Source organism: Aythya ferina (genome assembly GCF_964211825.1).
Source record: "Aythya ferina genome assembly, chromosome: 1".
NCBI classification, from domain to species: Eukaryota; Metazoa; Chordata; class Aves; order Anseriformes; family Anatidae; genus Aythya; species Aythya ferina.
In genome coordinates, this window is record NC_140296.1 from 165,355,901 (window position 1) to 165,381,781 (window position 25,881).

General features: G+C 36.3%; 1 protein-coding gene across 6 annotated transcripts in view; it reads right to left on the minus strand.

Moving 5' to 3' along the window:
- SYT1 (synaptotagmin 1) overlaps positions 1–25,881 on the minus strand; it is a 360,501-nt gene that overhangs the window by 75,744 nt on the left and 258,876 nt on the right. For 5 of the 6 annotated variants that reach the window (XM_084528065.1, XM_084528062.1, XM_084528064.1 and 2 more), the window contains 4 exons: positions 20,236–20,420; positions 7,618–7,740; positions 4,327–4,494; positions 743–910 (listed from right to left, as the gene is read on the minus strand). In XM_084528065.1, the coding sequence (XP_084384191.1) occupies positions 743–910; positions 4,327–4,494; positions 7,618–7,740; positions 20,236–20,420 (644 nt within the window). The remainder of the gene's footprint in view (positions 1–742; positions 911–4,326; positions 4,495–7,617; positions 7,741–20,235; positions 20,421–25,881) is intronic. The other variant, XM_084528067.1, reaches the window with a different exon arrangement.

Consider the following 25,881-nt stretch of genomic DNA (forward strand, 5'->3'; position numbering starts at 1 on the left):
AGTGGGCAGACATTACGTAGCAATTAAAAGGAAAAATAATGAAAAATTGAGCACAAAATAGTCTTATAACAAGCAAAAAGGTGGATGTGCCAGTATGAACAGCCTCACAGGATACAAAATTTAGTGGTGAAATATTTCCAAAAAGCATCTTGTGTACACATACCATTACACACACTAAATAATGAATGTATTGGATGTTGGCACAGAGAGGAAAATAATAAAAAGTGATTAATATTTGAGAAAAATGTAATTCATTCCAAGGTACCTATCAAATCCATATTCTAATCAATGGATATTATTACATAGAATTTCAATAAAATTGTAAAGTATTTCAATAAAAACCTACTATTATCTTTATATGCAATAAGATGCTTCGAGATGCAAACATTCAGAATTAGTGCCACAAAAAAGCCTAAATGTACACTATTCTTATCATTTAAATGCAAATTTTCTGTATCCAAAGTGCTCTAACTCAATAAAAAGTCAAACTCATGAAAACTTCCCTTAATATGTTGCATAAAGTATCAAAAAGATTGAAAATAGGATTAGCAAAGGAGAATGTACCTTTCAGTAAGTATTCTAAAAGATGCTTATCAAAATTTATCAGGTGAAGTAAGTCTGAGAAATGCTGATAACAGATGGGAACTGTCTTGGCAAAAAAAAAAATATGTTGCTAGTTTGACTGTTTCTCCCACTGAGTAAAAAAGTATCCTGAAAAATAGAACCAGACAATTTTTCTTACCTCTTCTTTCTCTGCACTTTGCAAGTCCCTCCACTCCTCAGTGACATGACCGAAGTCCACTGTGTTCATTGCAACCTTATATTCCCCTATGATATCATGTTTGGAGAAACGATCAAAGTCATAAACTGCCATCACTAAAGTTTTTCCACCCAGCTCGGAGTATGGCACCTGTAAAGAAGAGAGAATGACAAACTCAGTATCTCAGACAATAAAGATCAGTCCACTACAATGCAAATCTATTTCTTTGGTTTATCAGCTGTCATCTCAGGTAAATTGAAAAGCAGAGAAAATTATGAGGTGTATTTGTTTCAGAGTCACCAGATGCAGTATTTTTCAAGACCAGGCTATGGCACTCAATAGAACAATGTGGCAGCTCACTCATCACTCCACAGGTTTTTCTCATTTTACTTCAAATTATATTGTGGGTGATGAGACTGAAACAGGAAGCCCAATTATTTGCACTGAAGACACATGAACTTTTCACACAGTGGTGTCTTTTCCTCAATAAATCAAGTGTCATCACTCAGAAATGGGTAGCTCACAGACTGATAAAAAACCAGATCTGCCTTACTGTATCTGACACAAAGTAATTAGACACTAAATAGTTTTCTTACAGTACCTATTACTTGCCAAGGAATATTTTTCATTATTATACTTTTCACACTGCAGACACTTAGGTGCCTATAAGTCACAGTGTACAGTTAGAAATTATGGTGGCAGAAGGCCAACTTCTGACTAATTCTCCAGCTGTTCTGATGTGTTTCAGATAGATGCTGTGGGTTTGGATGTTTATGAGTCACATTTTTAATATTCAGATGAAGATGTGCAGTTCAGGTAAGCTACACTTGAGTGGCTGTCTGGAAAAAAAATGAATTAGGAATTGTTTGGACTTATATTCAACACTTGGTCAATATGAATATATTCTGCAAGTATAAATGGTTTCCATGGGTTTCAGCAAACATTTCTCTATTAATTGTCTATAAGAAGAGAACTGAAAGCATGGCATTGTCACTGGCCTTGTTAACCGCTATATGTTCTGGTCTGTTTAAACCCTAGGATTATAGTCCTTTGGTACTGTTTAGTTTCTGCTTGCTCTTTAAAATACTTAAGAATGACATGAGTAGTTTTTCTTTTTCATAATATTTTATGTAATGTTTAAAAGAAGCTTTTCAAGTTGAGAGCCAGCTCCAGCTTCCATTACTGAGTACAATAATTTCAATGAGTACAGGGTTGTGTATTATAATAAAAGTAAATAAATATTACAGCAAAGCCTATTTTGATTCTGTAAATTATTTATAGCTTCTAAAAAGCTATGGAAGACAAATTTATGTGGAAGGCAAAATTCTAAATAATTTCACTTTTATTTTTATGCAGCATCAAAAACAGAAGAGAAATGTTCTAAAGCTTCTTTCTCCTCCAGTTAACTATAGTGCCTAATGGATTCTGGTCATTCAGAATGCAGGAAAAGACTATATACATTGTCATTCACTTTTTATCATTAACTTGACCTCAGTGAAGCTTCATTTTTAAAGAAGATCTAGTGGCAATGCTTCCTCCATTTATTACCTCTAAAGCAGCGTAAGCCTACAGCTTTGTTCGGGACAACCAAGGATGTTCCCAGCCCTTGTAAAGGATTGCTCCCTCTCCCTGCTTTCTGCTGTGCTCAGAGGTACTCAGCCTCTTAGTGCAGGTGAGACCTTGCTTAAAAGACACATATAGGAGTCTTTTTCTGGCACAGACAAGTCACCCTTCCAGACACAAACCCTCTCTCTGCTTTGGGACAGATGCAGGAGCCTTTCATTGGGAATCATTTTAATCACCATTGTGGGCCTGGGGAGAAACACTTTTGTCTTTTCCAGACTGATACAACCCAGCTAGGATTTCTCAGTTTCCTTTCACTAGCTCAGTGCAGGTATACAGTTCAGACAGCTGTAGTCGGATGAACACCTAAACCCTGGAATGGCACCATGGGTGTCTAGGAAAAAAAAAAAAAAAAAGAAAGGGGACTAATGCAGGGAACTACCTGAAGAAGATCCTAATCTTGGACCTAGGTCCAGGTATCAAGATGCAATACAGAAGAAAAACTACTCATCTCTTCCACATCAGCCTTTCTTTGGAAGGAAGGCAGACAGCTCACAGCTATGTCCTCGGAGAAGGTAATAAAAAGCCCTGGGTTTCCCTGTGGGCAGCTCTGACTGAGAGATGTGTAAGAGGGCTGCCAGCAGAAGCTGTGACCCACCTGAAGTGGGTCACTGGAGTAAGACTCTGCCCAAGTAAGTGAGATGCTGTCAGTAATTCCCAGGGAAATTATTTATTAAAATTGCAGCACTAATTAAATGGTCACTTGTCTTCTTTTACTGTAGTCCCAGAACAATGATAGTACTTGGCATGCTCCATGAATTTTCTCTTGAGTACAGACCACAGTACTCAGGGGATGATCAGTACCACATTGGGATGCACCTAAACACTTCTGCCAGGTCTTGCTTGGAAAACACACATTTTTCAGTAGAGTAAAATTTGCTTCTTATGATGTGACTTAAAACAAGTGGACATTATAGTCCAGGAGTGGATGCTCTGATTTATATTTTGTGTTTTCATCTTAGATGATAGCATTATTGGTTCTTGCTTTTCTTTTGTGAGCTGCATGGGTATCTGTAATTTATAACACTGTTTCCTTTTAATACTCTCTTAGGGAAGCTCAAGAAAAAATAACTCCCCACAAAAGATTATTTTTATGGACATTTTCAAGGGAAAACATAAGCTTATATATTCAGTAGTAGTTCTGGCCTCCAGGGATATCTTTCTCATTGAATGATTACATAGCCTGAATCTTTCACTCTTCCTGTTTTCAATCTGTAGCTGTCTTTATAAGATTGGGCATAGAAAGAAAGGCCTAAAGTAACAGCAAAAGAATGTAAATTAGAAGAAGCCCTTTGAAACATGATGAATAGTGTACTTTTATTTTACTTACCTGGGGTTTAGGTATGGCTACAGTTTAAGAAATATACCATCGAGAGATAATGTTGGAACAACTTAAACTTTACAATGTAAGGTATAGCTACATTTATTTAATATGTATATTATTAACCTGAGATATGATTTCTATTCATATATAAAGTAGCATGGTAGAGGATTACTATGACTGACTAGCAAGATTAATCTGCCATACTGTCCTTCATCTATTTACCTTCCCCAAGCTTTTATCTATTTCTGAGGCAAAAAAAAAGATATACTGAAATTCATAGATCAGACTACAAAGAAATTTAAAGAAAATGCTGGTTCAGTGAAATTCATCTGACAGTTGTCAAAATTTTCCTACCTTCTTGTAAGTTTCATCTAGCCATAAAATATGGATCAGATTGTCATAAACCAGGATAACTGAAATGCCTAAAATCAAACCATGCTTTTATACTATTGAGGTCTGCCCCTGAGCCATACCATTTTCATCATAAGATTGAATATTAGAGGTTTCTACAACATGAAAAATGTCACAGTTACTAATTAACTAAGATGTTTGACTTTGTGGTCAAGCATGAGACGCATAGTAGCTAAATAAAAAGTTTCAATAATTTTCAAAAAAATACCTTGAATGTAAATTGCTCATTGAAAACAGGGTTGAGGGTCTTTCTGTGGACTTTTGTCTCATATTTCTTCTTCTTATCAGGCAGCAGGAACACTTTCACATAAGGATCAGATGTACCACCCATATCTAATGCAGGCAGCTCAGCTGCTTGAATAATCCCAACCAGAAGCTGAAAAGACAGAAAAACAGCAGAATGAAATTTCAAATATATATTTATAAATGAAAAACTGTAACAGACAAGTACACATACACACTCTATTTCTGGTCTATGAAAAACTATTCCCCTCGACCTTCAAGGAAGGCAAGCAAAGCAACACTATAGACTTATGAAAACCAATTATGGCAGATGCAGACGGTACAAAGGCTGTGTTTAAGCAGAAAAGAGGTTTTCAAAGGGCAGCTGATTACAGCTAAATACAGACTTCATCTTTTTAAAGACTGCAATCAAATAACTTTCAATTGCTATCGCCTCTTGTGCATTATTTTTCTATGCTGCGCACCATGAATAGAAATCACATTATTAAACAATCAAGAATGTCTAATTTTGACTACAAAATTTGTATTCTAAATCCCCAATACATAATCTCCCCCCCAACTCCAAAACACAAAAAGGTGATGTATCGAACAGAAGTCCTCAGGTAGAGCTTTACTGAAAACAAATGGGTCTTGCAGTCTTCCTCATATTTAAATTCTCTTGATATGTATGTGGATTTGTTTAGGCAGTAGTCTAAGGACACCATATTAAAAACAAACAAACAAACAAACACAACAACACCCACCATGAAAACTGACATAAGGTAACTAAATCCTAATAACAATTCTTAATCTCACTGTAAGACAGAAAAGTTAGTTTCTTAAATCTTTTACATACTTTTAAAATAGGACTGCAGCACACTTGAAACTTGTAAATGCCATGGTCATTTTTTACTGTTACAAATGAAGTCATATGTTATGTTATGTTGTCTAGATATCTCAGAGTATATTAGGCTACATCAGCATAATGGAGTTAAGAGAAAGAAAATATTTTTAATTCTGATTTAATAGACATGAAACTAAGGTAAACATTCAAACGAGTCTTCACGGTCAATTTGGAGACAAGTGATTAAAAACTGGGAAAAAAAAAAACAGAAAATACTTTCTTCTAAATCAGTGCTTCAGTCATAATGTATTGTCTCCTCTCATGGATGAATTTTTTAAAATTGAAATCAGAAGCTCTAACAAACAGAATACAGAACACTATAGTCAATGTAGGAAAGAAATTCCTGCCTTCTGAGAGTCTTCTCAAAGTTCGACTACCTTTTTCCAATTGTAAATTCTCCATATGGCCTGCATGTTTTCCTACTTATGGGCCTCTTAAGCTCCATGAAGCATTTTCCTTTAGCTATATGAAACACTTTTTCTCTTCTCTCTTGTTCTTATTCTAGATGCAAAGTATTTTATAAATACAAGAATAGGCTCAGAATCTTTCACATCAGAGAGTGAAAACCAAATCTATTCCGTCTAATTAACAAGCTGGAAACATAATTCAATTATTTAATTAATTAATTCTCCTTTAAAAATTGTCTCTGTAAAACTGAAGCATCATGCTAGAGAGTAATTTGGTTATCTTGTCTTCGGTCTTAACCCTGTTAATAATCACAATTTTAGTTTGCAGTTTCAAGCAATACCAAAACTATACCATAGTCTGCCAACTTAAATCCCCTAATCTACTCTTTCATATAATCTATTCTCAGGCAAATTCCAAATTGAAATGCATTTTAGAGCAGCAAAATAAAATAGGAATCCATAACTCAAAGAATTTACTATGTTAATTACATACTATACACTTTAGAGATTTGTCGCTTTCCCCTCCTATATCATTTTGTAAAATGTAGTTCTCAAAATCTCAAAATTTCCTTTAAAAAGAAAGTTCTTTTTCATATTCTGAAGAAACTGAAATCACTTTGTCAGAACACAATTGCAACTTTCTTTTCCTCCCCTCTTCAGATCTTCTGCTTTTGAAGGGCTTTATGTTTCACGCTGATTTCACAGTGATTTCAAGGGGGATCAGTTTGCCACAGTGCATGGCCAGAGAATTTTCTTTGGGAGTCAAGGGAAACCTCCTTTAACTACATGTTCTTGAAAAGCTTCAAACTCTTTTTATCTCTTGTGTTTAAAAACAAATACTGGGAGTCAGAAGATGGGGGAAATATTATAATAGCTTTGTGCAAATATCCTGCTGCTGATAGCATTTTTTTTCTAAATTTCTCTTATTTTCTTTCTGTTGTAACATGTAAGTGCACTGCAATCCATGAACAGCTTAAAATAAAGAATATGAATGTGGAAATAAATCACACGTATGTGTGGAAGTCAGTTCAGATGAAGAACAAGAATTAATAAGGATTTAAGTTCAGCATATTTTTTTTTTTTTCACTAAACAGAGAAGAATGATGTGTTTTTTTTGACTGAAGTTGTCAAAAATAAAACACAGGCTGTGTATTTTCAAGTTCACTGAAAGACATGGAGTAGAAGTGAAAAAGTAAGATGTATTGGTGTGCTTTGGTCTGAAGTTAAGCACAATGAGCTTTAATATCTGTCTATTAGTTGGTTGAATGGGTCAATTGTACATCCAAATCACATTATGTTATCTGTTGCTACTGAAAACTCGGAGAAGTATGCCAAAATTTGGTCTTAATATCTTCAGAGTATGGCATGAAATTAATATCTGTCCTTGGCTGGAGATCCTTCCTGTCCAACTGTCCTGTTCTTTGGAGGACAGAACTTTTCATTTTGATTTCAGTTCCAAACAAAGTTGTCTTTAGCAAATATCTGTACTTTCATGGAGAGCAGCAGAATTTGGGATTGCTAGTTAGTAGAGCAAAGATGACATGATGCAGTGAAAGCAAGCTACTTCTGGTAATCTTACAAACTTGCTAAAAGACCCATTGATGAATCAACTTATTTTATGTCTCTATCCCCCTGCCCCTCCATCTTTTTGCTTGTGTTTTAAATACGCAGAGGCAGAAGCTATCTTTTATTGGTTACATGTAAATGCTGTAGTAGAATGTGGCTTTACATTGTTTGGTGACACTTTAATATGTTATTAACAATTAGATAAAACTGTCTTCAATTTTGATTAAAGGTACAAATTTAGAGTACATTGAACACCTATTTAGTAATATTTCTGTCACGAATCTTCAGTCTTGCTTCCTCCCTTTATTCAGTGCAAGCTATATTTACCATATCTACATGTATAACTTCATTTTCCCTTGCCCACAGAGAATCGAAATGTTACAGGTTGGCTGTTTCAAACCTGATTGTTCTGGAAGTCATAATCCAAAGAATATTGGATTTTCCCTAGTTTCTCCACTTCTTTGGGTTCTTCTTTCTCTTCCCCATCAGTCAGCCCAGTCTCAGCATCATCATCCTTAAGAGCCTAGAAAGAAGGAATATAAAGTTAATAAATAAGGCTAACTCTTAAACACTGGTTTAAAACAGACACTGTCCTCAAATCTATTTTGAAGCCATCAAAAGCAAGCATGACAGCAGAAATCCAAGTATGCAGTTTACATACATATTTAAACTATTTAAGTTGCTCAAAATGTTATAAACCAGCAAGCAAGCAATGGAAGTAGGAAGAAAGCTTCTTGAAATATTACAAGCAACAACTGTTATAAAACCTGAAAGTAAAAAGGAAATATCAACTTGATATCAAAGAATTCTTCTGGGCTCACACTGTCTCTTAAAGAGGCACAAGGAGGCAAACATGCTATTAAATATGCAAAGTCACGCATTCACTCAAGTTAAGGATATCTTGGCAACGTGAAACCTAGTTGTGCATGCTGTGAATTGTTTGCAATTGGCAACACACTTCTGTAGGATTGCTATGATAAAGAGCATGTGTTGTGGATGTATTCTTCCTACAGTCATATGCCAAACATTTCTCATGTTTATTTAGAATGAATATGGAAGCAGAGGTATCACCATGCCGTTAGCAAGTGCATGTTTCTCCTTTTCCCTCCCTCCCGAGACCAATTTCGCTTTTATTCATTCTTGCTGTAAAGCTTAGCTGAACCAAATTGATTGAAAGCTGATTGTGCTTTGCTTGGAAAGAAATACAAACATAAGAAATACAGAACTCTGTACAGTTTTGCCTATTATATAAAACCTGCTATTTTTAAAGGATGCAGCAGTTATCTTAGTTTTTATACATAATGAAAATACTAAGTAATGCCATTATTTTTGCTGTACCAGAAAGCAGAAGCATTTGCACAGTGAAAAAGGGAATTTATGCCATTATCAAACCATAAAAAACTGTACCTAACAATGTAGTTCTTATTCAAGCAGATTCTTTACCATGTAAGAACTGAAAATGGGCAAAAGTGATGAAGAAAATAGTGAAAAAATGAGGAAAATGTGAAAATAAAGTTTAGATTGTGAAAGCAAAGAATCAATACTGAGAGCATTCATCTAGAGTTGTGATTTGCACAGTATAGTGTGAACAATATAAAAGTACCTTCAATATCTTGCACAGACAGACTATTAAGTGCAAGAAAAAGATTTGCTCTGTTATTTTTTATTTTTTTATTTTTTATTTTTATTTTTCACAATGTGAGGCAGTCTGAAGAAATCTACAGCATTTAGACACAATAGGTTGCAGCTGGAGCTCTATATCTGAAGAGGCAGCGAGGCTGGAAAGTAGCAATATCCACAGCTGAAGGTGGCTTGTGAGAAAAAAAAATGCAGAAAAGCATTAACATTCTCACTCAGCCATGAAAGCTGTGGGGGCCACACAACAGTTATGTGGGTGTGGTAAGAGGAAAGATTGATCTCTGAAGTAGAAAATGTTATTTTTCAGAAACCGGACCTAAAATTCAAAAGGTCAGACTGAAAACTGTACAGTATTAAGTAATTATTTTTCTACTTTTTGAAAAAAAAAAAAAGATAGAAATTTAGCTGGCATAGCTCAACTGAAATCAATGCAACAACATTGATTTATGCAAGCAGAGGAGCTGGGTTACAGTTAAATACCTGAATGTTAGTGAGTGATGGACTCTTTACTGGGAACATAAATTACGGCGTACCAGCATGAGGTCGGTGGGAAAGGTTGACAGTAGATGAGAATCACCTGTAATGTTGGAAAAGTAATACTTCTGAACTAAACCAATTCTGTTTGGAAGGGCTGAACTGCCTGATATTAATGTTATTTTGAGTTATTTTAATTGCTGAGCTGCTAGTGAGTTCCCTGGCTGTGGCACAACAACATTTTTGTTAACACAACAACCAAGATGGCACTTAAAAACCTAATAGGTTCTATGGCAAGAGGATAATGTTGGAACAAAGCCAGTCTGGGGCACAGCCCCTTCAGGACCATACACCAGACTTTCAGGATATGGAATGGTGTGATTATATCAAGCATCTTGCTTTCACTGGTAATAAAAATAAGGTTGAGATTCTGTGATCACACACACACAAAAAAAAGATGTGACTCAGTCGAACTGAAACAACCACATTGATCTGAGCCTGGAGACAACAGGAAGCAATAACTCAGAGTAGGATGTTAACTCCAGGACCCACTGCTCTGAATCATCACAGTATTGTCCTAGCAGAGGACTCCATGATAAAGGAGTGATAAACAGCTTCAGTATATCACTGTATCTGGGATAAGTACTGGCCTTTCTGCTATTACATCTACTTTTGACCTGGATTTTGTTTGAGCAGAACAATCCTGAAGCCTTTCCTCAAGAATAAAATGGAGAATGCAAAGAGAAACTTCTGTGTTAATTTCCAGCTACAAGGCATCTGTAACTATTGCATCAAGGAAAAAATTACATATCCATGCTCTCACTAGAAAAACTATATACTCTTCTGCATAGCTGATCAAACTGGGAGATGTGCCAAAACTGTGTGTATCTCAGAGTGATTTTTTTTTTTTTTACTATGTCTAGAAATTACAATGGGAAGTTAATCTCCTTCTTGCAAGTGAGTTCTGAAGTGCAGGCACAAAACATTGCACGATTGGGAAACTCTTCTCCATAGCTTATCAGAGTCCTATTGGAAGGTGAAAGCTATTTCCCAGGAGAGATGGAAAATGTTTCATATTACTCACATCAGCTGAGTGGCTATATTGTTCTTGACCTTGACTCAGATACATTGAAGAACTAAGAAACACTAAGAATAAGATGGTGTTCAGATTTGGCCAAGGTTTTGGAGTCAGGGGAGGGAAGAAATAACAAATGGTTATTTCTAAAGAAATCAGTATATAATAATTTTTACCTTCAGGAGAGGAATTTGCTTTCAAACTAAAGGCCAATGCTTCAAGAAGAAGCTGAGTCAAAGGAAGCACAGAAGTTTCTCATGTGTGATGCAGCTGCTGTGTTCCAAAGAGGAAGAAGAATTGGATTGCTTCAAAGTACTTGAAATATCCACAGGGATTTTCATTTTATATTGAGATTTTCTGAAAGATCAATATTTAATGGAATAGTACTGCAACCCACAATTTATAATACATTATAACACACTATATTGAATCTTATTTTTGTACTGCTACAATCAATTAAAATAAGCAGCTATATTTTATTGGTTTTAGAATCAGTAAAATGTTTTTAATTATAAGCCAACTTTCTCCTGAAGCCTCTTCATCTGACATGACAGTGATCAGAAAGCCTGGATTTCAGTGCAGAGGAATATAAATCTTACTTTTCCTTCTATTTCTTTTAATTCTATGACATTTTAATACATTTTCTGCATGTGTGTGTGAAATACACATCACAAAAATCTGTTATAACATCATGTTGGTAAACAGACGTATTTTTTCTATGTTGGGATGAATGTGAAATTTGCTCAAGTGAATGTATGCAGAAATAAACAGCACTGAAAAATCTACATCCTCTTACATGTATGTAAGTCGCTAAAAAATGCATGTTTACACATAAGTAGGAACGTACAAAAAAAAGTGTTGGTTCATTGTGAGGTGACGCTTTCACATCAAATGAAATCAGCAAATGGGAAAAGTTACGTTGTGCCAAGGACTGTGCCAGAGCCATTCAATATATGATATGTTTTCTTAGAGCTGGAAGACAAAATGAATTCTTTGAGCACCCTCTGATTTAATCCATATTTGAATGAGATCTGTAACTAGTTTGAACCAAGGGTACAGACATAAATTTACATATGCCATTAGGAGTTTCGTTTCTATGCCATGCTTAGTCAATTTTTCCCAAGCTCATCTACACTGCAGTGGTTCCTACAACAAATAGGGCTAAATTACAGCAATCTGAGATCCACAGTTCAATCTGCTGGTTCTTTCTTCACTTCCATAACATAATTAAGGGTGGTTTTACTGTCTCCTCTTTTCTTCTGGGTTGTTAAAGAAAATGCTTCGTTTTCAATTTTTTGTAGTTTAATCTTTTGCATAAAAACTAGAAAGAACAAAACAAAGCACTGCTTTTGATCACAGTTCTACAGACTCCAGACCTTGCAGTGGGTTTTTGCATTTCCTGGGCTTCCTCCCTGCTCCACTCCAGCACTCAAGAGAAGCCTCTTAATGATGACACTGCTTTTCTGATTCTTTGAACATCCCTTGCTTCCAGCTCAGTTCCACCAATGGCTACGTGCCCTGTCACTGCTATTCACCACAAACCACAAGATATTCTGGGCATTTAAAAAGCTTTACATATTATTTTATTAACTCCCTCCCAACAGTGTATTTTCTTGCCCTCTCTACAGCAAAGCAGAGGCCACAATTCCATCTGAGTCACTGTAAGGATGTGAAGAAGGTGTATACACCAAGAAGGTGTATTTTGCTTTTTGATTCTGGTCTCAGTTATCTTTGTGTCTCATTGTCAATGCCTACTTCGAAATCTGTTGAGGACAGCAAGCAGAAACAACGTGTTTTACTGTTGTATGTATGGAAACACTTTCATTAGCAGTGTTTTAAGGTTGCTTACATTTGAGGGGTGACCTGTGGTATCACTTTTAAGGAAGCAAGTTACCAGTAAGCCAGAAGACATGTTAGATAGGAAAGAATAACTATGAGTGCTCTAAGGTTATTTGTGGCACAGTGCATGCTGCAGTCTGAGTTCTTTTTACATCTGTCCTATCAATCAGTCTTCTCGTTCATGTGGGGCGGAGGATTTTTCTTAACATGTGAGTGATGCCCAGCCCTCAGGCTTGTGCAATGCCTGCTGAGTTGAAAGGAAGAAAACAATATTATTTTGTAGCGAGAATGTTCTGTGCCATGTCTAACAACAAATTTATCAGAAAGGCAATTTTTCCTTCTATTGATGTCCACACCTAGGAATGGCTGCATTTCCACTAATGGTGGTTCACCTCTTATCAATTTTCACATTTGAGTAGACCACAATTCTGATGTGGCCAATTTTTATTGGGAAAAAGAAAAGCCTTTAAAAATTCCTGGCTGATCCCCTATCACAAAACAGAAAAGCCTGCAATTGTAACACATTCTCTATCAGAGTCCCTCAGAAGGAAAGACAACATTTCATTCTTTCAGCATCTGCCTTCTCTCCATGAATTAATTCAGAGAGCATGTTGTGCATGGGTTTCCAGTGGCTGAGCCAGGCTTTGGTCACTGTGAAATCTACTTTGCCATTACTGCTGTAAGACTGTTGGCCTTACACATCAGCAGTGGGCCACACCAATGCACAGAATGAGCACAACCCTGCTGTGTCCAGGATGCGATGCTTTGACATTACTTCCTTGCTTGTTATCCAGGTTTTAAATGGTCTGCTGGATTAGTCAAAAGCTTTCATTCTTTAGGAGCTCAATGACACAAGGCCATCACATTCAGCTTAAGAGCTCCTTGAATTGTTGGGGTACTGAAGTACTTACTACCTTTGGTACTTACTACCTTTGGTTCAATGGAGGAATACAGCAAAAAGTTGGAACTAAGTCCCCAAATCTTTTTTTTTTTTTTTTTTTTTTTTTTTTTTTTTTGTAGACAATGTTTATTTGCTGAAAAGAGATGCAGTCAGGCTCAACCTGGGAGCCTATTTTGGAAGTTCACCTGGTGGGTCAGGGCTGTGCTTTGAACACAGGGCCAATGTGCATGAACAAAAAGAAGCAAACATTTTTGCAAGTATGCTAGCATGCTCTGCCCCCACTTCCCATATGGCATTGGTTTGTTTTGCTATGCAGCAGGCTGTGAGTAGGAGGCAGATTTAGGCTGCTTGGCCAGTGCATACTGCTCAATCAATTGTTCTTCATCCTCCCCAAATGAATGGCAAAGGGCCAGATGGAAACATGCTTTGGGACAGAGCTGGCTCCTGGGCATGGGAGGACCACTCTGAGTACTAAATTTATTTCTGTTTGAGAAATTTGTCATACTATATAATTAGCGCTACATCTATTTAACAGTGAAAATTAATCTAAATATAGCCAGACATGATTTATTGGGTGCCACATTGATATACAGAAGAAAAAGCTGGCAAAGAACTGTCCTTTTTGCTTATTTGCATAAAAAGAGATAATCTTTGACCATCCTCTCAACAGTACTTTGTCAAGACCCAAGATATTCTCATGCTTTAAGGTTATTCTGCTATTCATACCTATTATCCACTATTTTGTTTGTAAACAATAAATTCCTTTGCTTAAAGGAATTTAAACACCAGTAAGTTTTGAAATACACACATTATTGATATGAACTGCTGTTCCTTTTGTAGGTTATTCATTTCTGCTAACTTCAGGCACTTAGTGTAAGAGTTTAGCTCTCCATATAATCAGTAGATATAGGTAAATGTGTGATTCAAATCACTTAATTTACAGAATAATTGCATATTTCCTAGACACCATTCATTAGAAACCTGCAGACTCTGGTCTTGAATAAAGAGTTCAAAACCTGGTCTTTAATCAAGAGAATGCAAGAAAAAAAATCTTAACTATGGAAGCTTTCAGTAGCAAGACCTTCAGGATAGAAAACAAGATGTAAGAAAATGAGTAGGATCCGTATCTTCATATAATTCTAATATTACAATAGGTTACAATAAAAGTAATTAATTATTTTACAGGACAAAAAGGAGGAAAAAAGAAACTAAGGAAGCAGGCAAAGCAAGCTTCTATGTCTTGTTGTGAATGGCTGAGAAGAAGAGATAGGAATGCAAATAAGCTCAGACTTGTGGCTTACAGCTGTTCCTTTCATAATTTCCAGGTTCTGAAGTCTAATATAAATCTGAGCTAAATAAGAATATTGCAGAAAACCTGCAGAACACAAACACTCATATATAGCACTGTATCTTCATAAACATTTTGCTTTCACATTTTTCAGGAAGTTTTATGCATCCTGCACAGTTGGTTTCTGAGACAGGTGTTGAAAAAAAAATGTGTTGAAAGAAAAAAAAAACAGGATGCTTGCTCAAGCCTGAGGTTGAATTAATACACAAATGGGGCCCAATCAATCCATTTTGACTATTACAGTATAGTTATTGTTCTTGTTTTTGATGAATGTCTTGTTCACTTTATTTTTGACTAGTTTTCTGCACTGTACTGGATCTGAAGCACATATTGTCTTTCTGAGTGTGAATAGGAGATACTTCATTACTTTATGGATAAGCCATGGTGAACATTAATGTCAACATGGGCTGAAGATGCCAACAAATGGGAATTGGCTTGGTGAGACCAGCAGACAGCACCGTGGAATAAATACACTGACTATTCTCTAGGCATTCAACAGGGAAAACAAATAAACACACAAGCAAATATTGCTGAAAAAAAGACCAGCAATGGACTTCCTGTCCCCCAACAAGATCCTATTGGATTATATCTGTCAATAAAGGCTTGGGTTCCCTCAAAGGAAATCCAGGCTCTCTGGAATTTGTTTCAGATTTTCTCCAACTTCATTTTTGGTATCTTCTTCACTGGTAGTTCACAGGTCAACACATTACTTTGAAACATTTCTGAGAGCACCTTAAAAAGATTTTCCCTTCAGTATTTTGTTTCTATGAGGGAAAGGGTGTTTACTGCTCAACAGCTAAAATCAAAAGGTGAAGTAGTCAAAGAAAATCATTACATGCTGAAGTTTGGTTGAGTGAAATTGCAACACTCACTATCATATTACTGTATAATGCCCCATAATTTCACTGCTATTAATACATGAAAATTAAACAGATGAAGTTATGATGAAGTTAGTACATAACCCCAGTGGAAAGGAAGGCCTACATAGAGGGAAAAAAAGCATACAGAGGAATCAGTGATAGACTGAAGGCCACAGTAAGTCAGCAGCACAGTCAAGTACATACTTTATATATTCCAGGGTATGGTACATATACCTGATACAAATTCTCCTCTTTCGCCTAACAGACACATCCACTGTAAAACAAAGATCTTTCACTAGTGACAGTGTTTCACCTTGATGCAATGAAGAATGACTGAGATATTAAATCTCCTTCTCTACAAATGCTTTGTGACCTAATAAAAGGTACAGACAACCACAAAAATCATTCTCCAAGCAATAGGGGTAAATTTTACTATTTTTTCAGTGTTGCTGTTCATGACTGAAATGATTAAGTCTATTCCTTTTCATCAGCACAGGCTGTGCTTAAGCAAGTATCAATGCATTAAATTCAGACCCAATAAATCATCAGCAAGAATAGTGTCTAGAGCTGGATGTTTGGGGCTTTTTTTTTTTTTTTTTTTTTTTTTTTTTCCTTGAGGGAAAAAGTAGTGGCAGCCCTGCTGGAGGCATGGCAGAGACTGGAAAGTTACAAAGATAAAAATTGTGAAGAGAAGATCTCATAAAAGCACTAGCGATAGTGGTTACTCAGGTGCACCAACAGAAATCTGCAGTAAGATCACTTAAAGCATGTGCATGGTGTATAAAGAACTTAAAGCATGTGCACTATATTGAGATGATAGGAGAGCCCACAATAAATTTCATGAAGTAACAATAATTTTAGCGACACTAAGAAAAAGACAGTAAAAATATATACTGCTTTTGTCTACTTTTGATATGGTGACATTTATACAAGAAGGAAGTAACTCTAGCAAGTTATTTTTAGGTGCCTATCAATTTTAAACTTGAGCTTTCTAGTACAGTTTGATTTAATATTTTAACTAAAGAAAAAATGACAACCTCTTTTCTCCATACCTCTGCTAGCTTCCCCCCCACCGAGAAAATACCCAATCAGTTTGGTTCAGCTTCTTGATGTGTGTATCAAAGCTACTACATATAAATCTCAGCTGAGGAGCCAGCGCTGTCAGAAAACTATATGTATCAGAGCTTTAGACTAGGTGCGTCCAAATAGTGAAATAAACCTACCGCAAGTGACAATCCAGAACAGTCATGAGACACAACATAGACAAGGAGGACATAGAAGGAAGAAATAAAAATTAAAACATCCACATACAAACATTACTAAAAACCACGGAGAAATGACCTTTTTACAGTAGTACATTCTTATAATAATTTGCCTCTCCAGAAGGAATCATGCCCTCCCCCTAGCCCTTGATGGAGCTGTGTGCTCTACTTGAATAAGTAACCACTTCCTGCAGTAGAATTTTATTTAAAGATTGAAAATTTAATCTTTATTTTATCTCTTCTCCAACTTTACTGCAACCAAATTTGCAGTATCTTTACTTATGTCAAGCTATATGGCTCTATAAGGGTGTGCAGGTCAGCGTGGGCACAAATAAGGGAGAAGTTCTCTTTGACAAATGAAACCAGGCTAAGATGGAAATTATACTTTCAGAGGCTGATACTTTCAATTTGCCAAATGCTGCTCCCTTTCAAGTTCTGTTTGCCTAGGGAACTAGGATCTTGCAAGATGCCAAGTGCCTATCAACTGCTATTATGTACTCTCAGCTGAAGGCAGCAGGTAATTAGCACTTGCACGTTCAGGCCTAACGATGACAACTAAGCTTTTTGTTTTTTGACAACATTTCAGATCTTTGGTACTGTACATTGCCCTTTATAAAGAAACCTAAAAGTTTTTTTTTTGTTTTGTTTTGTTTTGTTTTGTTTTTTAACCCTTTATATTTTATAGCAGAACCTCTAAAGTGGTTCATTTCTCTTTACTGAAATATTGCTTATTTAAGATTGCCTGTAAGAAAGATAAGAAACCATGATTCAGCTTTTTATCATTTTTTCCCATGAAAAATAAACTCCATATTAATTGCATAATGCAATTTTGCATTTAAAATATTTATTTTCCAAGAACCCGTGGTCATTTATCCAGGTCCTAACGAATATAATTAAAAACACTGAATAATATACTGTAGATGCAACAGTGGCCTTAAATAATATGAAAAAAAAACTCCACATAAATATCAATCAACAAATTGTACATTATTTATCCTACAACAAAGTGTTAAGTTTGTTATCATTAGTAACATTTGTAGAACACAACAAACGTCACAACGATTTTTTCCACAAACATAATCAAAGAGTTCTTCCAAATTATGCTTGCTTCAATGGGAAGAAGTTGGCTAACAGTAGCCCAGGGTGACCCAGCAATTGACGATATGATTTTCCATGTGTGGCTGTGGGGAAATATCTCACAATTACTTAATAACAAGAACCAGAACAATATCTATAATTCAAATAAAGGGAATTCTTGAATCCTAAACCAAGGTGCTTAAAGAAAAGAGGTTTCACATTTGTCATACAGAGAAAACAAAATCAGTAAAATACAAAAATCTTTTTCAAAGGAGAACCCAAAATTTCTGTTGTCTTCTGAGCTCAACCTCACTGAACTTGGAACAGGTGCATCTTCATTAGTGATTCTGTGTTCGAACAAGGTTGTTTCCAAGTATGGATTTGCCTTGTATCTATACTTGGGAGTTTTGCACTTCAATACACCTGTGTGACATATGAATAACATCTTTCTTCCTGGTGGAACCAAGGTTGAAACTGTGTACCTGGGTGCTGTCTGAAGTGGTCTACTTGCAGTGTGGATGCAAGGGACTCTGCTACTTCTGCTCTTTACCTGTGTAGGAGTCTGTGAGTTGTGGTAAGACAATCTGGCATGGCTGTAGGGAAATCTGTTTTGTATTTCCTACTGGCTGTAGACACATGACTACACCTGGAACCTACAACTGGTGTGACCTTTATTAGCTGTAGTGTAAGCCTCACTCTTTCCTTTGCCACTCAGATGTTGACAGTGTGTACAATGGCCACTACAAAATGTTGATACATACAGCTTGAAAGTAATGAATTTTGCCGAAGTTTGGTGTAGTGTATAACCTAGAAAATTTAACTACTGTCTAATACATTAACATTTCAGTAGTGGCTATTGCAATGACCTAGTATGAACAGGTAAGAAACAACTGAATTTTTAGTATTTTTCTTTTCTTACTGTCCACTTAGCAACAATAACAAAAACTGCCCTCTTGCGTGATGTTGGAAACTTGATATAGCTCTGATAGCTCTGCACCTTTGAAGTGTATTCATTGTTTTCCTCCCCTTACCTGAGCTCATTTCACACTCCACTTAGGTGATCCAGCTGCAGTTGGCCATCAAACTTGTAAGGTCTCCGCACCCATCTTTCTTGCTTTCCTCCTATCATATCTCACATACTTGGAGAATCGTGCTAACCTGTTCCAAGACTCTTGAAGACTGGGTGATGAGCTGTATCCATTGCTGCTCCATCACTGTATAGTGGGATCCCACCACTGGCTCTGGTCTGCTCTGTTCACCTAGCTACTGTACTCTAGGGTTTTCTTCTTGGACCTTGTTCTTGATCTAATTACACTAGTCCCCAGGTTCCCAGGGTTCCCAGGTTGTACTAAAAAACTTGCTTTCAGTCCAGCTTTCTTCACATACTATATTGTGTCCAGCTTATTGAAGGAACTACTCATTCCTTACCTTGCTTTTATCTTCTTTCTTTGGCTGGATAAGCATTTCTGGTTTGCTCTGGCTTGGTTTGGAAGCACAGACACATGTAATATCTTTACAATAGTCTCCTACTGAAGAGTTTTGCAAAGCAGTTCTCTAACTATCCTCAGAACATTTTTTTTTTTTTAATGCAGCCCTTTGTCTTAGCTTAGGAAATATGGCATTACATTAAGGACACATGAATTCTTCACATTTATTTCCCCATTTTTCTGTTTATTCTTAACAGTTTTCTTTATGAATTCTTAGCAGCAGAATCATCAGGAAGGACAATACTAAAACACTGGCAATATATATATATATATACACATACATATTTATATTTTTTCTTTCAGGAACATATTAATTAAGTCTGTGACACTGAGGATTAGGTCCTGTAACCTTCTGCTTCTCTTGCATGAAACAGATCTAAATGACAAGTTTTCTTGCCCTCATGAAAATGATACTACTCAAAGGACATTATACTAATCTTTTCCTCCAAGTTACTCCATTGACTTACAGCTACAAGTACGTTCTGCTATCTTTAATCTCCTCCTCTCTAACATAAAATAAATTCTCCCAGCATCACTGTGCTGAATGACCCATGCTCTTTCTTTTTGATTGTTTTTCCTTGTTTCTGTGCTTCTCATTTTCTCCTCTAAATCGTTGTTTGTTTCTCAGTTGAACTTATGCTTTTGTGTAAAAAGAGATTTAGAGTACAGATCTGTTTGTTTATCATTGATGCTCAGAACCAGTGCTAGAAAGATATACAAATGTTGTACTTGGTCTTGGTCAAAGCCCTGAAAAAGGACAGTTGAAAATTGCACACATTTACTGCATTTTTGGGACTGCCAAGATGCTGTCAATAAACTTGTCCCTTCCAGATGAGTCACTACATGCCTGCCCATTTTTTTAGCAGAGAAGAGAAACTGGTTGACTGCTTTATCAGTGATGCCATACCCATATCCATTTGTTTGTGATACTACTGAGAAGATGCTGACAATCAGTCCCCTCTCCACAAAGCCAACATTGAGGCAATAACCAAAACATTTTTGTAGACACATTCTTCAAATACAACTCAAGAATTGAAGAAAAGGAGAGGTACTTTACCTGGTCTTTCATGGTTTTCCCTAAATCTTTAACATCTTTCATGTTAATAGCATTCTTCCCTCCCTTCTCCTTTCCCTTCTTCTTGTTCTTCTTTTTGAACAAGCATTTCTTACAGAGACAAAAGCAGCAGGTAAGGATTAATAGGACTGCAACTATGGCTATGGCTATTAAGGCCCAAGGTGGCACTGGAAGAGAAAAAGAAACACACACAAAAAGAAAGTGGTAAACTGTTAGTAGGGTTAAATTTAGAATCAAGAACATTTATTTCACAGCTAAGCCTTTTTCAAAGAAAATACCTTGCAGAAATACCTGAAATTCATTCTAAAATATGCTGTCATTAGTACAGTTCTCCCAACCAAGTATTTGCACACACAATGCCAATTTAACTTATCTATCTATTTATGTGCTAGGTGACACAGATCAAACTACCTTGCAGCTATTTTGATTAATTGACCATCTGAAAACAATATGTCCAAAATATTTACACTGTGCAAATCTGTAAAATGCTTGACACATTTAGGCAATCAGTTGCTTCTTTCTTTAATCATTTCCAGATCCCACCTGGCATTGTATCATGGTGGAATAGGGTGGAACTGACAGGGAATTTCCTGTTTTCAGAACAGCATCCATTTCAAGCAGTCAAGTTTTGATGAAGAGCCCTTCTCCTCTGCCCACTGTTGTACCTGACAGACTCACAGACTCCTCACAACAGATGAATGTCGAGGCCACCAGTAAACACTGACCAAGGGCACAGGACTGTCAAACCAAGGGCGTTTGTGCTATTAGTTATCATGCCCTAACACTAGCAGAGTTTTAGTACATAACTGTATTTTCACCTATAGTTTCCTACCAAGAAAAGCACAGTTCAAAGTTCGGATACTTCATTCAATCCAGGATGCTGCACACAATTGTAGTATGAATAAATAATACAGAACACTTACTATGATAAAATGGTCTTGTTAAAAATCAGAGTTTTGGAAAAAAATGAATTAACTTGAACACAAGTAGTCCAGGAGGGAATTGTCTTCATTCAGCTCAGCTTTAATGACCACTGATGCCCACATTTAACCTGAACACCCAATGAAACTTCGAATATTTTAAGCTGTCATTTTCTAAAATCTCTAAACACACTCACTCTACCAGGTTTTTAAGTTATTTTCTCACTGTTTTACCTAAAGGTCTGTAATATGATATAGAGCAAAACTGAAGAGTGAATAAAATTTGACATGTTGACATCAGTGAATCACAGAAGGGAATGGACAGCATAAATAGAGAAAATTAAATGCTTAAAGAAGCTAAGCAGATTGTGAGGAATGGTCACTGGAAATTCCAGTAGAATTTACCAGTTCAGAAAGAGGGCAAAGCCTAAACCTTCCCTACTCTAAGTTTAATGACCATATTTCTAACTTTTATTCAAATGTTATTAGTGACAGATACAAAAATAATGTAGGAAAAATAGTTAAACAATAATTTCTGTAATACTTTTTGTGCATCCAAATGTTCATTAAATGCAGCTGCTACAAAAGGGAAGCTATGTACCATATGTAGAACAAATGAGAACTGATTACTAAACAAATGAATGTTAAAAGATAAAGAGTGAACAGATTAACAGCTGTTTATGGGATGTATTTTATGGAGTCAGCAGCAGCAATTCTGCAGTAAAAGTTGCATTAGATCTGCACTTATCACATCTTAAAATCTGTATTTCATGCACTAATGATTTCATTTTTACTTCAGATCTGGTGTGATAACTCCTTGTAGCACAACTGACTCTCCTACTAATTTTTTTTTTTTTCATCCAACACTCACAAATGTGAAAACATTACCTTCTAGAGGCAATGTGTATTCTTTTCAAATTTAAACTTCTTGCACGTGCCTAGACTGCATTAGACACTTGGCCTTTGAATTTGTATTTATATAACACTGTACTTTATATCTGAGCTAATTCTTAGGAGTTCTGACAATATGAAATGAATGATGTGCCTAAATTTATCAGCTATTTGTTTTGCTGCCTTGTCAGGAGTGCTCAAAGCATGATGTGAGGGAACATGGGCAAGAGTATGGGATAGGTTTGGGGTGGGATGGCACTGTGGGAGTAAAGAGAGGAGGGGCACAGCTAATGTGGGTAAGCTAGGAGAATCAAGGAATTGAGACAGGGAATGTGGGCGTTAATAGGATATATACATACACATCCTACAGATGAAAAAGCTTGTGTAGGTTCAGATGCCTATGTGCTGAAACTATTGTGCAAAGTGGTATTCTGGCACTGTTGCCTTGGTTCTCTGGAGTATGAACAATGTAGGGTGCCTTGGGGAGCATTTTAAACACTTGCAGATACCTCAGCTTGTTTTTTGTCATGTATTGTCTGTTCTCATCTATTTGTAATTTAATGTCACCCAATAGCTCTTGTGATGCAATTAGATGAACCCCAAATTAATATCAGAGACACCAAAAATTATGCTGAATTCCCCATTATCTCTTCAAAGAAAATATACTACCTTTTTATTATAGAAAGCATAATAAAAGATAAAAATTTGGGGTTTCCCAAAATTTGGACATTTTCAAAAATGCCTTCACCATTCAAGACTGAAAAAGCAAAAAGGAATGAACATTTTTTCCCCAATAAAAGTGTACTATCTCTGCTAAGGAGATGGCTCAGCAGAACATTGCCTTCAATAGACAGTGCTGAATCTAACACTGCTAGCAGGGGAGGTACATGCTAGATTTAAGACAAGTGAAATGTACAGTTAACTTTGAAATGATGTTCATTGTCTTTCAAAAGCATTATTTACATAAATGTTAATCATTTTTACATGACACAGGCAAGATTTTACAAAATTATTAAAAATCCATTATTATTATGTCCCCAAATTATTGAAGACTTTGAAGGTTCAACTCAATTCATGACACTGCCAGAAGACCTTGAATTCCAGCAAAAAGTTTCTAAAAATTAGTTTTGTATAAAGTGTTCTCAGGGTGGACAGTCCAGAATGAAGTAACCAATACCACTATTGCTTTGGAAGACTCAAATCTGCAGTCCTTTTTGGCATACCAACTGTGAATAATATTTATAAAAATGTTATGGACAGCATATGAATTTGGTGTTGTAGATTGGCTTACTTTAGAGCTTCATAATGAGTAATTATGGTTGAACTTTCTCACACATAAGCAAGACTTTCAAATAATTTCATTTTCCTAGTGTTAAATGGACAGCAAAGGGAATCTATAGTTTGAATACTACCTCCATCTATATTAAAACAGGTTGATCAGGTTCAATAGTGTATTTTGAAACCTCAGTGGGTCTTTGGACATAATCCATTAAACAAAAAAACTCTGCAGCAGACAAACGGGTGGGTGACACAAAAAACATTCTGACCAAGGGATTAAGAGATAGGTATCAGAGAGCCAAAAGCGACTTGTACAATGTTTTACCAAGTACCAGCACAAGGGGGTGCTTTGAAACAAGCAATACTTAACCAAGCTATCAAGGAAAAGCTATAGGTTTAAGTATAATTAATATGTGCATAAGCTTTTTGGTATTTCAGTGCTATTTTCTTTGTTCTGCTCCCGTAGACAAATACAGAATACTTATCTTGAAGACACTGTCATGAATCACTACATGATTTGGTGATTCTACAAAGCTCCAATAGAGCTAAGATGGCACAGTTAGTAAGAGTAAAGTTTTGAATTAGTAGTATCGGTCCAGTCCCAACAGGGTACATTCCAGGACTTAACTCAGAAATGCAAGAGTGGAGTACAAGGAAATTGCAGGGAACATGAAACGTTTTTCCTGACCAATAGTGGGTCACTGAAAAGAATAAACTCTATGATTATGTTGATAATGGAGATGGTTTTGGTACCAATACTGCATCCTTCAGTCATGCTGAGCATCAGTCAGACATGTAAGCAGCTAAAGGACTTTTCTGAGGCTTTCTTCAATGTGTTGTTTCCTACCATTAAGGTCAGCCAGTGTTGTATGCATATTGTAGGTTACTTAATGCATCTGTAACCATTTCATATATATGGCAGCTGTCATGCACTGGTATTTTATCATCTCAGTTTGGACTTGAGAAGGGATTGATGAGGCAGATCTCTAGGCCATTCCCACTTACCGTGCTTGAACTCATGGCGTGCATGGTCTGGGAGGGCATGATGAAAATAATGTGAATATAGGCTCCCAGAGCTGCCCTAATGCAGAAGGCACTCACACCCATGGGAGCAAACCTAGTTAGAAGCATTATGTGAAGCATGCAGTGTGGTACTGGGTCCTTGGGACCCAGTGCTTCACGCCACAGATTTGCTTCTATTGCACTGCACTAAACATAGGTCGTGTCCCAAACTGTAATCAAATCTTGTTCCACTGAATACATTAGATTCAAAGGAAAAGATGTTTTACTGAGTTAGTTGATTTAAGAGCTACAAATTGTGCCCTTTATGCAAAGATATCCTTACTTAGCCTTACACAAAATGCTTGGAGAGGTACAGGCCTTGGGTCTAAAACTGACATTCCCATCAGGCGATCTAAAATTATCAAATGCCTCAGAGGACATTTGACTCCAGAGGAAAGACAGTAGAGGGTAGTCACAAAATGTGTAACAGAATCAAAGTGCTGCAGTCTATAAAAGAGAATAAAACCCTTCATCCTAATAATTTTCCTCTCTTTCTGTGTGTAATGTCACAGGAAATTTCATTAACTTAAAAAAAGAATCTAAAGAGAGAGAAGGTCAAGAAAAAAATGAAGAGAGGAGCTGAATTAAAAAGTGAGGACTTCCATACCAAAAATGCTGTCCAGCGATAACTTGCAATTAAGCAATTAAGTGGCCCCATTTAAACTGTGATAGCAAAGGACTATCAGATGATGGCAGATCCCATATTATTGTACAAAGGAGGCCCATGGCATGTTGCAATTGATACATATTAATAATCTATGTTTCAGAGGGGGCCTGCTACTGAACCAGAAGATGCAACTGTCACATGGTTTGTTTGTGAAGCACATCACATTAGGCTAAATCTCTGGTAGCCTGAACATGAGAGCACTGGCAGTTTTTATTTATTAAACTGTACTTTTTTTTTTTTTTTTTCCCCACTTACTGCTTCTTATCTGGAAGGAAAAATAATATATAGCCATACTCAGACTTTCTGTATAGCAACTCACCAGGTGCCCATTCTGGGAACCAATCTGACTTTCATTAAAAGTTCCTTAAAAAAAAGAAAATGTACTAAGAGAAAGGTAATACTACTACTCATAGCAGAAGGAATACAGAGGTGATCAATGCATAGGAGGGGAAATGCTGATACATGGTAGAATGATTTGTAAAGGAAGCAGGGAAAAACTGCAAATACATACTTAAAAATAATGATTTAAATGCTAACCTTCGCATTTATACAGCTACATTTCCTCCCCTAACACTTGTATATGAATCCTTGCTTTAACAGCATCTTAGCAAAAAACTGTTTTCACTTAAATTTATCTCAGATTTTTTATGTGGTTCAAGATAATGGCTATGACCCATCACTAGAAGAAACCTCTACTAAATATCTTAACAAATGCTCTCATGCTGCATTTCCCCTTTTCTATTTTCTGAGCAATGTGCTGTTACATAATACTATCTCTATGAATAGTTTATGGAAGTTACTGAGGCTTTA